Source organism: Marmota marmota, unplaced genomic scaffold (assembly GCF_001458135.2).
Source record: "Marmota marmota marmota unplaced genomic scaffold, marMar, whole genome shotgun sequence".
Taxonomy (NCBI): Eukaryota; Metazoa; Chordata; class Mammalia; order Rodentia; family Sciuridae; genus Marmota; species Marmota marmota.
In genome coordinates this window covers 23881249-23898404 of record NW_026000101.1, presented here as the reverse complement: position 1 = coordinate 23898404, position 17156 = coordinate 23881249, and the positions used below count along the sequence as shown (strand labels likewise).

At 42.9% G+C, this 17156-nt stretch overlaps 1 protein-coding gene across 2 annotated transcripts in view; it reads right to left on the bottom strand.

Moving 5' to 3' along the window:
* Positions 1-17156, bottom strand: part of Mob3b (MOB kinase activator 3B) — a 194839-nt gene that overhangs the window by 28197 nt on the left and 149486 nt on the right. For both annotated transcript variants that reach the window (XM_015492472.2, XM_048783527.1), the window contains exon 3: positions 5263-5465. In XM_015492472.2, coding sequence (XP_015347958.1) covers positions 5263-5465 — 203 coding nt within the window. The remainder of the gene's footprint in view (positions 1-5262; positions 5466-17156) is intronic.

Genomic DNA, 17156 nt, shown 5'->3' with positions numbered 1-17156 from the left:
GCGTGGTCTGCAAACCAGCAGCACCACTGTCACCTGGGAGCAAAATGAACACTCTCAAGTCCCATCCTGTCAGACGTATGGAATCAGAATTTGCATTTTGGCAGTTGATTCCTATGCATGATACAGTTTGAGATGTACACTGAGGGTGCTTGGTATTAGGCACTAAACCAGATGATTCTGATTTGCATATCCTGGATGAAGCTCAGATCTGCATGTTTAAAAACCCCATCCTCAGGGGATTCTGAGGCAGGTAGTGTGGACTCCTACAAAGAAACACTGACTGAACCACAGATCTGTGGCCCAAGCACCCAGCCAGAGATAACAGAATAGCCCTGCTGTAACCCTTAGTTTCATAGCAACACCTCTACAAAGTGGGTGATGGTATAATCATTTTCCTGGTTAGCAATAAGGAATGGGGTCTGGGAGAAAGAATGGGAAGGCTCTGGACCTAGGTCACTCAAGTGTCAGTGGCTATATTAGGGTGTACCTTCCTGTCTGGTCTTCCCACCTTGCCAATCTTTCCCTTCCTGCCCTAACCAGCTCTTCATTCACAGCTACTGCATTGCTAACAGCCCTCATTGAGTCTGATTTTGTTTTTAGTGAAAGGCCCACAAAATACTGCTGGCTGTTTGTGCTTCTTCAATCAGGGCCTGGCCCATTTTCCAATTACCAGCATCATTTGGGCTCCTTTCCTCCAACTCTGAACTTGCTTGAGTTCAGGTCATCTTCAGCTGATGCATTTACATGAGAAACGGATGATCTGTCACATCTGTCAGTGTGCCAGCCTCCCCCTCCTTATCAGATAGCAAGTGAAATGGCAAGTGTTTCCCTGGGTTCCCAGGCTGCTGGCTGCAGAGGTGGAGCAGCAGGTCCCAATGGGAGCCACAGTGCAAGCCCTGGAGGCTGACCGACATGCTGGCCTTCACTGTGCTGGCCGGTGTGACCTTTTCCCAGCTTCTGAATTCCAAACTGTATTCCCACTAAGAGGACTGAGAGGGTGACCAACTATCACAATTTGCCTGGGACCAAGGTTTTTCCCATGACATGGAATTTTCAGTGCTAGAATTGGTAGGGGTGGTCACCCTGTTTGGCATACCAGGACACAAAGGCAGTGTGAGAGCCCCTGGGTGGTCTATCTGGAATCTGGGACAGAGATCATTGAAGGCTGTGGCCACCTTTTTCTCTGTCATGTCTGAAGCTTACAGTGCTTCCCTTCACTCATTTATGCCTTATTTTGTTTTTAATCTCTGTTACAAATTGGATAGGGTAAAGTATTATTTCCAAAAAGTAAATGGCTAAGTGAAGGTACAAAGGAATGGCGGGGGGTGTAATCCCTTTGTCCCTAAAGTACTCTTCCCAATTCAAAAACATATTAGGTATTTATGATGAACTAGGGACCATGGATGTTTATGTCCTCTTATTCCCAGTCCTCAGAGAGCTGACAGCCCCATGGGAGAGACTGATTTAAGTACAATTAATTATACTTGCTTCAAGGCTACCTAGGGGTTCATTAAGATGGAGAAAAGGCCGAGAAACCTAGGGAAGAATTAGGGTAATTCTTCCATACTATGTGCTAAGTACATTTCTTACATTCATGATGTCATTTAACAGCTAATATTTCTTAAGCATTTACCATGTCACTAACCCATTTCATTTTTAGAACTCTATATACTTACTCCATGAATGAAGAAAATGGGGCTTTGAAAAGCTAAGTATCCTTACTTAAGGTTGCAAATTAATAAATGAAGAGTCCAGGGTTGGAACCCAGAGAGTCTGAGTCTTGTCTCCTGCCTTGTATGACACTGAATCTCCTACCCTTCAGTGTGCTGGATCCTCAAAGTAACCACATGCCAGATACTCAATCAACGTCAGAAGAAAGCAGCTGGTTGGTCTCTGGGAGCAGAGGGTGGCTGTGCGTGATGGAAGCACAGAGGAAAGAACGTGGTGGGTCTCTGAGTTCTACACTGTAATCCCAAGGCATGACTCCAGGAGTGCACCACTGGTGGTGTGAAACCTCTGGGAATGCTAATTTTCTAAAGAAAACTGTCTGGACAAAGGCTGCCCTTCTGGCCCCTGGCTCTAGTAGAGTCTAAAGAATGTATGAACAGAATGTGAAGGCACAGACTAATTTCTTCCTTATCCTTCCAGGGCTGAAGTTGGGAGAGATTCATTATATTTTATTTCCCAGCCTGCTTTATAAGCTTCTGGAGAGCCCATCTTTCTTATGCATGTAGAATATTTGAGCAACTTGCTTTGTTCAAAGAGAGTACTAGAAATAGGCAAATCAGACAAAAATGCATTGATTTGATATGCCACATCTGATCATAACACAACATATGTGTTCGTTGCAACAGCAGACTCAGAAGTCCGATATTCCAGTACCATCAACTTACGTAAGTTTTATCAATAATGATCCACAAGTGTAGCACTCTTCCTAGACATCAGATTAAGCATCCAGAGCCTGACATCATAACACATCCTCAAAAACTGTCACAGCATCTATTCTTGTGCTTTATAGGTTTTGGTTTGGGTGAAACAAATATATCATTTCAGAAAAAATTAAGTATTAAAAAATACTAACATTAATTTCCCTATAACTATAATTAATAAAACATAACTGTAGGAAGAATATTGTTCCTATGAAATTTATAGAAATAACAAACTTCTGGGGAAAAACTGATATTTTCTTGCCCACTTCCACTGTTAATAATTTCTGGTTAATATAATCATAGTTTTTCTCTCAGACCCCAAAGTGGGCCTGTTCAGGGCCTGCCTGTGACTCTGAGACTTCAAGTCAGCTCCTGGCACTGCGAGGTGCTAGAATTCCTGGGGCCGTTCTTCTTCAGTTAGAGAGAAAACAGATTTTTTTCTTTTTTTTTTTTTTTTGATGGCAAAGAAAGGCTTTCTCTACTTGCTGACTTATACTCAGCTTTATCCTACAATGGTCTTTATGCTTCTGTGCATAAAGGAGAAATTGACTTTCTGCTCTATCCATCTGATGTTCTGTTACTTTAGCTCAGCAACACTGAACAAGTGGGCACTCAGGATAGGCCTTCTTTAAGGTGTGCCTTTAGGGAAGGTGTTTTTCTTCCACCTGTTGATGCTCACTAAAGGGAACTGAACTCAAACCCTTAGACGCAGAACCATGTCCCCCCACTTCTTCATTGACATGGCCCCTCTCCAATCTTTCTTTTGTCCTTGACATTTTATGAAATTAGCTTTATCAAAATGGTTTCCAGTCTTTTAACTTCCCTGAGTTATTTGCGCAACCTTTTCTTCTTATGGTGGCTGTTTACCCTCAACAGCCTTTATAAAGAACAAACTAGTAAAACTCCACCATCAATGAATTTCAGTTTATTTCTATTTGAGTTTTCCAACTATGTACAGAGATAACTTAGTTTCTGCCCCCACCCAGAGCTTTCTAGAAAACTGTTGAGAAAGAAAATGAAGAAGGTTAGCTTTTCTTTAGCCAATGATATAACTTTTTTTTTGTTGTTGTTGTTTCAGGGATCGAATTCAGGCGTGCTTAACTAGTGAGCCACATCTGCAAACCTTTTTTTATTTTGAGACAGGGACTTGCTAAGTTTCTTAGGGAGGGTCTTGCTAAGTTCCTGAGGCTGGCTTTGAACCTGTGATCCCCCTTCCTCCACTTCCCTACCTGCTAGGATTATAGGTATGCACCAGGCTGATACATCTTAATTGTATGCAAAAAGTCGTGCTGTATTTCAGAAGAGTTTAGTGATGCAAAGAAAAAATATTTTTTTGCCACGTACTCCCACAGCACGATCATAGATTGTGAATTGAGAAATTCTAAAGGTGACATAAAGTTTATCAATATCTTCTTTGCCAAATACAGGTGCTGTACTGTATTAAACATGTCTTTTATTTTTTTGTATTTTGGTTCTTTTACATCTGGGCCCTATTGATCCTGGAGGTGCTGCCTCTCCCAGCAGCACTGGCTAATTCCTAGAGATAGTAAACAGCTCTTACCCAAACTGTTCACACAACAGCCAACACAAACCAGCCAATCCAGAGCCCACCTCCTCCATCAGGCTCTCACACCAACAGCCCCAGGGCCGGGACCAGACAAGTAGGGACAGCTCCTGTGCCCCAGAATCTGCTGAGATTATTCAAACTAGTGAGCCCTAAACCTGTTTATCCTGCCATTCCCATTCCTCCTCGTGGAAACTCCAGAAAAGGCTCTTGCCCGTTTTTTCCTTGTTCCCTTGGTCTCCTGGCTGACCCTTGCTTTTGGGTTGTGTGAGTATTAACAAAGTCTTTTCAATGGCAGTTGTCTGACCTGTCAACCTAGATGTACCTACATCATAGAAAACCTATAATTAAAAACATGTAAATAAGGAGATTCGGGGTAGCAAAAACAGATATCCTGTCCCCAGCATTCTGGACGTCACTCAAATAAATTTAGATGAAACTTTGGTTGCTCTGTGAGCTGTACTAAGCAAAACTACCACTTTAACTGTTTTAAGAAAGAAACATTGATTTTAATACAAAGCAAAGTATGCTACTGGATAAGAAAGTACTCCATCAAGTGGAAATTGCTATGGTTAAAGTGTTCACATTAAAGTACCTACCGATTCCAAAGGGGATGGGGTTTTTAGGGTCCTAGAATTCCAAAGCACCCCTTGAATCCAATGGTGAAAGTAGCTTAGAAAGAAAGTGAAAATAAGCTTCATTCACCTATACACAAATCCTAATGCTTCATCTTCAGTGTTCTGAATTCTAATACATTCACTATAATGTCACTATAGTGGATTCATTGTGAAGGGCAAAGTCTCTATGGCACTAATTCTTGTTTAAGGCTTACTTCCACTCTTTCTCAAAGGCAATTTTACTTAACTTTGTATGCCCAGCAGCTGGCACATAGTAGGTGTTAAAATATTCATTTACTGATAGAGGAAATATTTCTGAAACATCCTTGTGAATAATGTAAGCGATACCATGAGAGATCCAAGATGCCCCTTTAGGATATTAAGTAAGTAAGTGAATGGTTTCAGAGTTGAGAATTAAAGCTACTTCCTCCAGCCCAAACCACCATATCCCCCCTACATTATGCCACCTCTCAGGGAGCAATCTCAGACACTTAATGGCAACAGTGGACATCTTGGAGTCTCTGGGCTCAGCTGACTACTGAGCCCTCTCATTCTGCGACTCTCCAGCTAACATTGTAGGCATTTTCCATGGGCCTGGCAATGCACTGTGACAAATGGCTGAGCTCCTGGGGGTGATTTGGGTAACACTTACCAAGGGCTCTAGCTCCTTGCGGTCTATGAGGTTCATCTCTGTGACGAAGTAATAGAAGTGTTTGTAGCAGGTGTTGACGTGAGCCTCTGCGCCCATCACAATGACCCGGTCAAAGTGGTGGATGTAGACATGGACGAAGACTCGGAAAAGGCGGCACAGGATCTTCTTGCAGATCTGAAGGAAGTTCTTTGGGAAGGGAACACCTAGAGAAGCAAAGAGGGAAAGGCGTGAAACCACAGTGGTAGGAGGGAGCAGTGGGGAGGTGGCAAGTTGGAAGTGCTTTTCTGCTTCTGTCCAAGGGACAGCTGCTGCACTCTAGCCCAAGAGGCCAGAAGGGGATGGAGGATCAGGGTTATTAGAGCTTCTGATTTCTCAAGATAATGCAGAAACCTGCTGTTTTATGTGAGTCTGCTGTGTTTTATGTGAGTCTGCTGTGTTGTTGTTTTTTTTTAAATGTTAAGTGGAAGTTTAAGAAAAAAAATACAACACTAAATAGATGATAAAACAGAACATCTCTCTAGGTTAGGCTTGGTCTGCAAGCCAGCTTGTTTGCACATTCTGATCCAAAACCTCTCCCAACGTACATTGTTTCTGAGGTGGGCAAATTCAGCAAACTCCCCAGATACTATGTATTGGTAAGAGTTAGGGGTTATGTTTCCTAAAACAGAAAGGGGGAGCGACTGGAGAGTCACTCAGATTTCCACTGCTCTCAACTTGGCCAAAGCAGCACAGGGCAGAGTGGCAAGCCCACCTCCTTCCTCCCTCTCAAACACTATTTAAATTCTTATTATTTACACTGTCTTTAAGTGGTACCATGTTGTAATGGATTCCTAAGTTAAACAGACTTTGTTTGAATTCTTATCTTCTCCTTTTCCAGCTGTTTGACTGTGGGCACGTTATTGAACCTCTGTTTTCTCATCTGTAAAAGAGAAATGGAAACGAAACAAAACAGTCATAGTAAGACCCTCCATGCAGTTGGGAGGATGTTACCATGAGTAAGAGCCTCTACAGTGCCTAGAACACTACAGGAACTCACTCAGTGGGACTCCCTACTCTTCTTTCTGCAAGGTAAGGTCCGGAGCACTTAGCTTCTGGAAAACTTCCTCATCAAGAAAAGACAGACAATGACCAGCCTTTCAGCAGAATTGCAGAGCTCTGCTCAGGGAATGCCCCAGGTTCCCAGGATGCCCAGAGTTTTGCTGTCCTTGCCTCCACGGGCACCTGGGGCAGTTGCCTGCTGTGAGACTCTGTAAAGGGATCACCTGGGTCCCCCAGGGCAGGATGAGAGAGACAGGGCACAGCTGGCAGTCGGCAGTGACAGGATCTGCCTTCCCCAGGGTCCCCGAACTGATATTGGCTTTTCTTTAAAAACAAAATGGCAATATATCAAATGAACCCAGGGAGAGTCTCAGGCAAGGCTTGGCATCTGACTCTCTGGGTAACAGATGCTGGCGTGTGGGCGTAAGGGTGAGGTAAAGCCAGGGGGAAGGTGGAAGGCAGCCACTTGCACAGCCTATGGGCTTTCTCTGCTGGACCAGGGCCGCTGAACCCCTGCTGCAGGTTAGGGAGGGTCTGGAGCCTTCCACAAAGCCCAAGTCCCAGAGGGGATGGAATCCCTGCTAAGATAGGTGTGTTGACTTCAGAAGGTGAGTACTGTAACTCTTGTCAGATGGTTAATAAGTGTTTATCTTGACAACCCATCTGTGAAGTAGATCTTATTAGTCCCATTTCATAAGATGACCAACTCTGAGACTCTGAAGCATGATTCAACTTGCTAAAAAGTGGCAGGTCTGGGATTTAAACCAAGTCAGTCTGATTCTCAAATCCAAAGTTTGAGTACATCAGGAGTGTGACTGGCTCTCTTGCCTGGGTTAGAGGCACCACACAAAGGGGAACCTGAGGCTTACTCCTGTTTTTTTTTTTTTTTGTTTGTTTTTGTTTGTTTATTTCTTTGGTTTGTTTGTTTCTTTGGATTGAACCCAGAGGAACTTAAGTACTAAGTCAAATCCCAGCCTCTTTTTATTTCTTATTTTGAGACATGGCCTTCCTAAGTTGCTTAGACTTTGCTAAATTGCTGAACATGCTTTGAACTAGCAATCCTCCTGCATCAGCCTCCTGAGTCACTGGGATAACAGGTGCACCACACTGCACCCAGCTGAGGTTAACCCTTCAGTGGTGCAGAAACATAAGTATGCATAAGAAAAGAGATGGAGAAAGAAGGGCCCAGAAAAAGTCCACAGGGTTGAAAACCACATCTGGAGGCAATAGAAAGTCAGCTAATGTACTCTGCTGCCTACAAGGAAAAATGTGCTTTTCTTTCCCAGGCCTTACAACCGTGGACCTGGGACTAAGAGTGAAAGCTAATATTTACTGAGCACTTAATATGTTCTAGGGCCCATGCCAAGAGCCTGGTAAGTGCTGATAGAGCTCTCAGAACAGCCCTTAAATTATTATTTCCATCTTAAATTATTATTTCCATCCCACAGATGAATAAATAGACTCAGGAAAATTAAGCAGCAGCCCAAGGTCACCTAGCAGGCAAACAGAGGAGGTATTTGCACCCAGGTAGCCTGACTTCAAAGGCATGAGCCCCCGGTACCCTGAAACCCAGTGATGCTGCTCTAGGGCTCTACCCACACCTACAGCTCCACAGACCTTCCTTTCTGGGTTACCTGGACTTCTTCAGCTTACCATTCCCTCCCCCTGGCTCTCTAGTCTGGTGGAGGATCACCAGTTGCCAGGGGACATGAGGAGTTCCAGCTGTGCCAGTCCCTCTTCCTGGCCCCAAAGGCAGTGCCTGCACCCTATGTGCTAACCACAGTGAGGCAAAATCAAGGACAAACAGAGGATGTTCACAGCAATTTCTGCATCCCTCCACCTTATTCCCAGGCTGCTTTTCTCCATCCTGCCTCTGCTCAACTCTGAACCCCTGGGCTCTGTCCTCTGTTTCTTACCTGGTCTCTGGCCTTGTCTATGGCCTTGATGGCATTTGCCCTTGTCACTTCCCTTTGGGTTATAGCTTTAGTGTGATTGAGAGAAATTGATTCTGGAGTCTGGCAGACCTAGTTTCATATCGTAGCCCTTCTGCTTACTGGCTGAATCAGCAAGTCATGTAATTAATCTAGTTTATTATAAAATTGATAAACATATTTACTTTATAGCATTCTTATAACAATATATATGTTGTGCTTGGACCTTTGTAGGAACTTTAGAACTAAGCTTTACTTTGTTATTTTCTATCTGAATTCCTTGGGTAGATAGGTATTCTGGTTTGGATCTAAAAATGTCTCCCAAGAAGCTCATATGTTAGGTAATGCAGCAATGTTCAGAGGTGAAAAGACTGGATTATGAGAGTTGTAACCTCATCAGTGGATTAATCCCATTTGATGGGTTAATAATTTGAATGGACTATTGGATAGTAACCGTAGGCAGGTGAAATGTTGCTGGAGGAGTAGGCCATTGGGGGGATGCCCTTGGACTATAAGTGTCATGGCCCCTCTTCCATTCTCTTATTTTTGGACACCATGAGCCGAGCAGCTTTCCTTTGTCATGCCCTTCCAACATGACGTTCTGCCTCACCTCAGTCAAGAGCAATGGTATCGACTAACCATGGATGGAACCTCTGAAACTGTGATCCTAAAGTGAACTTTTCCTTCTCTAAGGTGTTCTTCTCTGGTATTTTGGTCACAGCAATGAAAAGTGTAGGACCCCAGGCTCGGAATCTCTTGGTTCTGGCTACACGGTGGGCCTGACTTGCACTATTCCTTCCCTTGTGTGTGCTTTGTTCTCTAAGAGTGAAAGCTGAAAACGGCTCAAGTCAAGACAAGCTCAGCAGGCATGACTGATCACCCCAGGCCAGTTCTGAAAGCTGAGCAGCAGTTGGGCATTCTAGGGAGTCTGGAGCCAAGGGGGTTTTCCCAGTAAGCTAGAGATAAGATGCAGGCCACAGAATGTGGGGTTCAAAATAGGAGAGCTACAGGCATTTGAGAAACTTGTTTGATCACTCAGGAGCCAGTTCTATAGTCCGTATACTATGTTAAGCCTTTCCTCCCTTTCTCTCTTGCCTTCCAGACATTCAGATGTGTGTGTGTGTGTGTGCGCATGTGCACATGAATGTATTTTAAATGAACCTTCAAAAGATGGGAAGTAGAAAGGATCATTCCCCTAGATATAAAGAACCTGTATGAACCTCCTCTTTGGAAGATTCTGGAATTTCTCATCCTGTGTAACTGGCCTTATGGCAGCAAGATAAGGCCAGAGTCAATCCACTGACCCAATCCCTTCAGTGATAGAATACTGACTGATCTATTTTCTTCTTGGTGCTGTGAGAAAGTATCTAGTCTTCATTAAACAGCCACAAAAAAAGGGAACCCTGAGTGATCCTGAGATATGCACGGATGTCAATTAATTCCAGAAACAACCTGAGCAGTGGTATTGTTATTTCTGTATGTCAAAACAAGGAACCTGAGGCTTAGCTCAGCTAAAGAACATTTGCTTCATGCCACACAACTAAAGGAGATGGAATAGAGATCAGAGCCCAAGCTCATGTGCATCCTGTGCCTTCTGGTGCCAGGGGACAGATGATTGAGTGTCACTTAGCTTACCTGTTAAGTGGTGTCACTTAGCTTACTTGCAGAAGAAGCTCAAAAAAAAAATTTTTTTTTAAAAAATATAGTAAGAAGAATGAAAGGCTAATGGATTATCTGAAATGGATGCCTGGCTATTGACAGGGGCAGCCTGAATATGAGCAGTGTATTCAAGGTGGAGTCTGAGCCAAAGGCAGTGTGTGGTCCACAGGGCACCGTTCACTTTCCTCCTGACCAGAGCCAAGCCCCTCCTTCCACCCTTTCCACTTCTTTTGAGTATATAATATACTATGTGCCCTTTACTTCAGGATTTTTCAAGATGTATTTTTTAAAAAATCATAATCCTGGGAAATTCTTGACTGAAAAGAGAAGGCCATGAGTTCAAACATATTTGCAAAAATGCCATTTTCGTAAAAGTTTATAATATAGCCAAGTGTAGTAAAGGATCTCAGAATACCTGTAGCAAAAAATCCTTTTCCTTATAATACCTGTTGGTTTAAAACAGTCTATAATCAGTCTGCTCAGGTTTCATTTCTGGCTTTACCACGTAATAACAATGTAGCCATCCATATGCAAATGGTTTAGTCATCCTAAACCTCAGTGTCCTCATCCCAAAACACCCAGGATATAGTAATGTTACCTGTCACTCAAGAGGTTCTTGTGAGGATTGAATACATATGCATATAAAAAGCTTTCCTTAATGCCTTGCAGATGGTAAGCACTGTATTGTGAGCTAGTTTAATATCCCGTTGACCAAATGTTCTTTGCAACATACTTTGGGATTAAATTCCCTGTATGTTTATTTTTAGGAGAGCAGTCTTGGTATTAATACATCAATTCTGAACTTGCAGGAACTTAAGAGTGGCAGATACTCAATTAAACACTAGGTTATACTCTGCTTTACATTATTTTCTCATACATATGTACTTATGTATTGCTGTGAGTACTGGGGGGAAAGATTGTCTTATATTTTGATTCTACTCTTTAAAAATACCTGGTACAAACAAGGCAGGTGATATGTCATATCGAAATTGAATCATAAAAGACCAGTGGCATTATTTAGTCAAGACATGAATCCATCATCTCCTATTTGGGAGAGAAAAAAAAGCCCACAGCAGAAATGATAGTCTTTTTTTTTTTTTTGCCAGTCTTGATATAGTCCTGGCTTGGAAGGCTGCACACTACTTTTGGGAGGAGAACTCTGTGATGCAGAATATTTTTGATCCAGTTTTGGGGTGACAAGAAGGAATCTGAAACTCCTCTCTTTATCGTTCAAACCTCCTTTCTCTTTTCAGTCCAGTTTTTCAGGTGATGAGAGTTAATTTTCAGTCACTGTACTCCACTAGAAAGTTAATGCCAGACAATATTAACTGAAATTATTTCAGTCTTAACTGAAATAATATATCTTAAGGGTTTGGAGTTAGACTTTGACCAGACTTCGCATTCAGACTTTGAACTCTTAATTACACAGATAGATTGATGACAATAATTCCTGACAGGTAGATATGAATCAATAATATAGAAAGCATCTAACCAGAAGTCTTTAAGTGACTTGTAGTCACTCATTAGAATCTTGGAGCATGCTCTTTGCCCTTCCTTTTTCTCACCCTCAGGACATCCTGTGACTCTCAGATTAAAGCTGGGAAATTTCAGAGTCCAAGAAGTTGGCCTGAAATGAGAAAATGAGTCTAGATGGGTACTCCACAAAGAAATGGTAGGCATCCAGGTGTGGGAAGATGACCTGAGGCTTGGATGACCCTAGGTCACGTGGAGTGGCTTGGTCTGGTGCGTAGGTCAGTACTGAAATGGAATTAGTGAACCTGAAACAGAGCCAGGTTGAGCTCCGATTTCAGAATGGGACCAGGCATCCAATACGCCTGGGCAGAGGTCAGGATCCAAACCAGTCACTCATATGAGATTCCGGCAGGAAATTGCTTAACAATTAGACTGAAGGCAGGACTAGAGATTGCAGGGAGGAGGCTGGCCCTGGAGCTGGGGCAGAGGGGGAGGGGGAGGTGAGTGCAGGTCTGGGGACTCTCTGGAAGCAGAAGAATTTGGTCCTCAGTCAAGAAGCCAGCATCTGACAGAGCCCTGCAGAGTTTATGCAGTGTCTAACCACAGCTTTCTGATCTCTAAGCCGAATTCAGTGAGAGAGCTAAATGGAGCATGGAATACAATATTTCTCTGGGGCCCGCCTGTGGATTTGCTCTCATCTCTGACTTAGCAAATCTCCTTTTTCCTAAATGAAATTCAATAAAAATTCCAGCAATTTCTCAGCTTCAAGCCATTTTTCTTGCTTCTTCTATCTCTCCTCTTCCCTCCTTTTCACTAAGTCCTCAAGTGCCCCATTCAATTCTTCCTTTTGGAGCACTCCAGATAGGAAATAAGTTGCCCATGTGGCTTGTGTTATTCTTTTTAGCCTGTTACAAAGACCACAATGGGAGAGTCCCTTACACAATGTGGAAATGCTTTGGATGACAAAGCCAGACAAGATTTGGGGGGTGTTTCTGAGCGATGGGCTGCTCAGTCCTGTTTTCATGGTTTTCTCTTTGCTTCTGAAGAGAAAGGCTGATGCTTGCCAATGAGACTCTAGCCTGTGGTCAGTGCTAGGCTGAACTTGGGCTTTGGAGGTATGGAGCTTAGGACTTGTCTCCATGGACCCCAGAACACTACCCTCAAATACCCCAAGTTCTGCAAGCAGTTGGAAGATATTCCACCCTTTCTCTTTCCTTAATCAATGTGTCTTCTTTCTTTAGACCTTAGCTCAGTCTTCCCTTATCCCACATTCAGGGTCTCTGGCATCTGCTGCCCTGCTCCTGAAATTTTCCTGAGCACAGATCACAAGTGGTGACTCCACAGTATCTGTGGGCATCCTTGCCTCAGGTCTGTGCCCAACTGCCCCCGGCCTTCAATCTCCCTGAGCACAGGGGCTGGGTCAGTCTCAAAATTGTCTCCTTAGAGCCTAGCATGAAGCCTTGAGTGGGATGGGTGTGAAATCAATACTTGATACCTCTTGGAATGAGAGTCAAACTCCTCTGCCATCTGCTTACCTGAAATCAAAACTCAGAAAGATCATGGGGCAAACTTTTAGGACTTACAGAGCTAAGTCATGATAGAAAGGGATCTGAATTCAAGTCTGTCTTGATTCCAAAGCCTCTACTCTTTCCACTCTGCCAGGAAACTTTGCAGAGTCCACGTGGCTCCTTTTATCTTGCTCCAATCCATTTGTCAGAATTAGGGAAACAAAACTTATTAAAAGATAAAGGTAGAAAAGGGTTGTCTGGTTCTTACTTCCCCAAAGTTTTGTGCCAGGGTTAAGGACACTGGTTAAGGATTTGGCTCTGGAATGCTCCTACTTGGGTTTAGATTCCAGCTGTGAACTTCCATGCTTGCTTGCCCTTGAGCAAATCTGCTAACTTCCAAAAGGTTCAGTTTCCTTATCTGAGGAATAGTGACACTGACACTAGCTGTTCAGGTGATTGAAGCCCTATGCCACAGGCACACAGAGGAATCCAGTGAATGGCAGATGAACCTTAGAGATGGTTCTTCCTCATCATGGCACCAGGTGAGAACAAGTAGAACAGAAGGTGAAGCTGCCTTTTCCCCAAAGGACAAACTCTTTCCTGGAAATCCGATTGGAAGAAATGCGATATATGGGAACATTACGATAGCTGTCCTGGGAGCTTCCACATGACACATGACAAAAGCCAATGGCTGGCCAATCTTTTGGGGACTTCTGATGGTACATCATAACAGTGATAGGAAACGTCCACTTTTATCCTTTAAACTGCTATTCATTCCTGAGAGCATTGGCACTGTTCTTTCTGTCTTGGAGTCCAGGAACAGGGGTGTCACTTGTGAAAATCCCTCTACAAGTCATAAAAATCACTCATTTTCAATAGCTCATGAATAAAAACAACATCCCACACACGTGGGAAAAGAAAACAGACCTCCTCTGGCAGCGTGGCCGAGAACACACTATTTCCAAAATCTTGCAAAACAAAATGCAATTGGATCATGAGGGGAAAAAATGAATACAGATGTTTCTTAAAAATATGCAGTCCCCTCCTCTTAGTTTACTTTCCTCCTCCTTCATATGAATATTCCCATTCCCCACCTCTTGCAAAATGTAACTATCTACGTGTATATATTTATCAAAAGACGCCTCATGCTCTTGCCAATGCTGATGAATTCGGCTGCCGAGGACTGATTCCTGCTAGCAGATGTTTTGTGTTATCTCAATATGTTCCTCAAGAAAGTGTCTGTTCATCATGCCAAAGAAAACAATCCCATGCTGCAAGACTTTGTTCCTCTGCCTTTATATATATATTTTTTAAAAAAGTCCCCAAACAAACTGACAGCTGCAAATGGTTAGAAATAAACTGATTACTACTCTGTTCTCCACCTCCCTTTCTCTGCCCTTCCTTAGCTCCCTTGTGCTACCCTCCAACCTATCATGGTGGTTAGACTCAAAGAAAGGAAAAGAGACTAACCTGTGATTATCTGTTCTAAACGGATTGTTAATTCTTCCAGACGTGCTATTTTCCAGGGACAGGAAGTGCTGTTTCAGCCACCCAAAGGAGTGACTGTAAATACAGTGTGCCTGCTTGTCACACTTCCTGCTGCTCCCTCAGTGCCACTTCTCAGCTACCAGAGGCTCCCCTCATGCTCCTCTCCAGAATGGCTGCCTTCGCCATCTTGCCCTCTCTCACATGGCATGCACATGGGTGGAAGTCAATTAAGAAAACTTGAGAAAAGTGTCTACTGTGGATGGACAACAAAAGCCACTGAAAACAATCCCTCACTCATGCAGACCTGCCCAGTTTCCTGAAAATCAAATGGTCCCAATGCACGAGATGGAATAAGCAGAGAACAAGACGTTAGTGAACTTCAAGTGAGGTTAGAGAACCACTAGTTTGATCATGAGCCCCAGAAATTTGAAAATGACCTAGATTCCTTATCTTGGATGTGATATTGTGAGTATATTCATAAATAAAACTTCTTTATTCACCAGCAAAATCTTTCTCCCACTATGTGAAGGGCAATTAGTACTAAGTCTTACTTGAATAGTTTCTAGTTCGTAAATTTCTTTCCAACTCCAACAGCCGCTTCCCTAGCTCAATCTACCATCACCTCCTGCCTGGCTTATGTGGCTCTCCAGAAACCGAGCTTCCTTCTTTTAATCCAATTTCTAATTTCCAATATCCATGTGGCAAGAATGGGATCTGCTAATATGCAAATCTAACCAAGGAATCTGTCTTGCTGCATAAAACAATAAAGCAGCTTCCTACTTCCTCCAAGGTGAAATCAAAGCTATTTAACATACATTCATTCACACACATGTATCTCCCCATCCTCATTTTCTGAATCCTCTCAACTTGCATGCAGAACTCCAGACACTTGGAGCTAAGATGCTCTGGCTTGTTCCCTTCTGGGTGTCTTCACATGCAGGAGGATTGGCAGCTGGAAACCTCTTCCTCATTTCTCTTTTTTTGTGTGGCTAACTCCCACTTGTTATTCAAACCTTAACTAAGCTATCACTTCCCCAAGAATTTCCTCCTTGCCCACCACACCTTCAGTCAAGTTAGGCATGTCGTAACACCCTGTACTTCTCCTACGATTATACTTAACGTTGTATTTTATTTAGAGACAGGGTCTCACTGAGTTGCTTAGCACCTTGCTTTTGCTGAGGCTGGCTTTGAACCAGCCATCCTCCTGCCTCAGCCTCCCAGCCCACTGGGTTTACAGGCATACACCACTGTGCCCGGCCAAGAACTGGAGAATTTTGAGGAATGCTGCTCAGATGCTTTGCAGAATGTTCCTCTTTTGGGTTTTGTCTGATGTTTTAATCTTGATAGTCAGATAGCATTGGTATGTTCTGGAGACAAACACCACAGAAACAAAGTGGCTTTTCCTCCCATGCTATCAAAGTTATGTGCTATGAACCTGATTTACCTGTACTAGTGTTAGCTGTGGCCGCTAACATTTTATTTAAAAATTGGGAAACAATAATATGAAGTTCAAGAATTATAGCTTTCCTCAGAAAACCTGGCATATCTGGGAACTAAAATTCCCACATGGAGATAGTAGTGTCTGTTCCCTATGCATGGGAGATACTGTACTTACCTGGGCAGCTCCATTCATGTATTCAAAAGATTGAAAGGATTACAAAAGAATCATCTTATAGTCTTTTCTGTTTGTTTCCCAGTGGATAAAAATTTTGTAATGTCAAGGAATGAATCTGTTCACAGTTATATCTCTGGCATCTCATGCAGGCCAGAACATGGTGGTTCTCAATAAGTATTTGCTGGATGAAAGAAATGGACTGAATGTTCATAATCCTCCTCAATTTTGTGTTTGAAATTCTAAACCACAAGCTGATATCAAGGAGGTAGGAGCTTTGGGAAATGATTAGGTCACAAAAGCAGAAATTTCACAAATGGTATTAGTGCCGCTATAAATGCCCTTTTCCATCTCCCATGTGACATTCTGGAAAAAAGACTGCCATCTTGAACCAGGAAGAGGTCCCTCACCAGACACTGAACCTGCCAGTGCTTTGATCTTAGATTCACCAGCCTCCAGAACTACAGAAATAAATACCTGTTGTATCTAAGCCACAGGAGTTTAAGCTATTTTTGTTGTAGTGGCCCAAGTGGTCTAAGACAGTGAATAAATGAACAAATGACTACACAATCCACAGTAATGTGGGGGTGATGAGGAGCTTTCTCTGTTTGGGTTCCCATTACTTTTTCCAACTCCCAGCAGTGGCCCTTAAGTCACACTTTGTAACCATTGCTCTGTAGAAAGATTCCCAGGAAATTGTAATAGGCTCATGTTTACCTTGATATGCAGTAAAAATTAATGCACATTTATCTCTTAATAGCTCTGAGAGACATGCATCTTTTCATCAGGTTTTTAACTGATATTGAGGATGAAGCTTCTCCTTCCACAAGTTGCATTGCATATTTACTAATATTCAAGTGCCTACTTTCATCTAAATAGAAAGGTGTGAAATGTGGCTTTCTAGAGTTTATAAAGTTTACAACAAGCCAGGATTGATGGAAAAATAACCCTGAAATACATAATGAAGAAAGAAAGGGGTAAGAGAGAACATAGGAAAAGTAATTGATCCTCTTTAGTGAGGTGGGAGGATCTAGTAAGAATGATGATTGGAACCCAATTTGAGGGGTGCTTTGCAGAGCCAGAAGAAAACAGTGACAGGGAGAAGTTCATCTGAAGCTGGAATACAACTGTTGGGGGGATCTTCTGCAGACAGAAGGGGTCTAACAAAGGGAAACTTGACAAAGA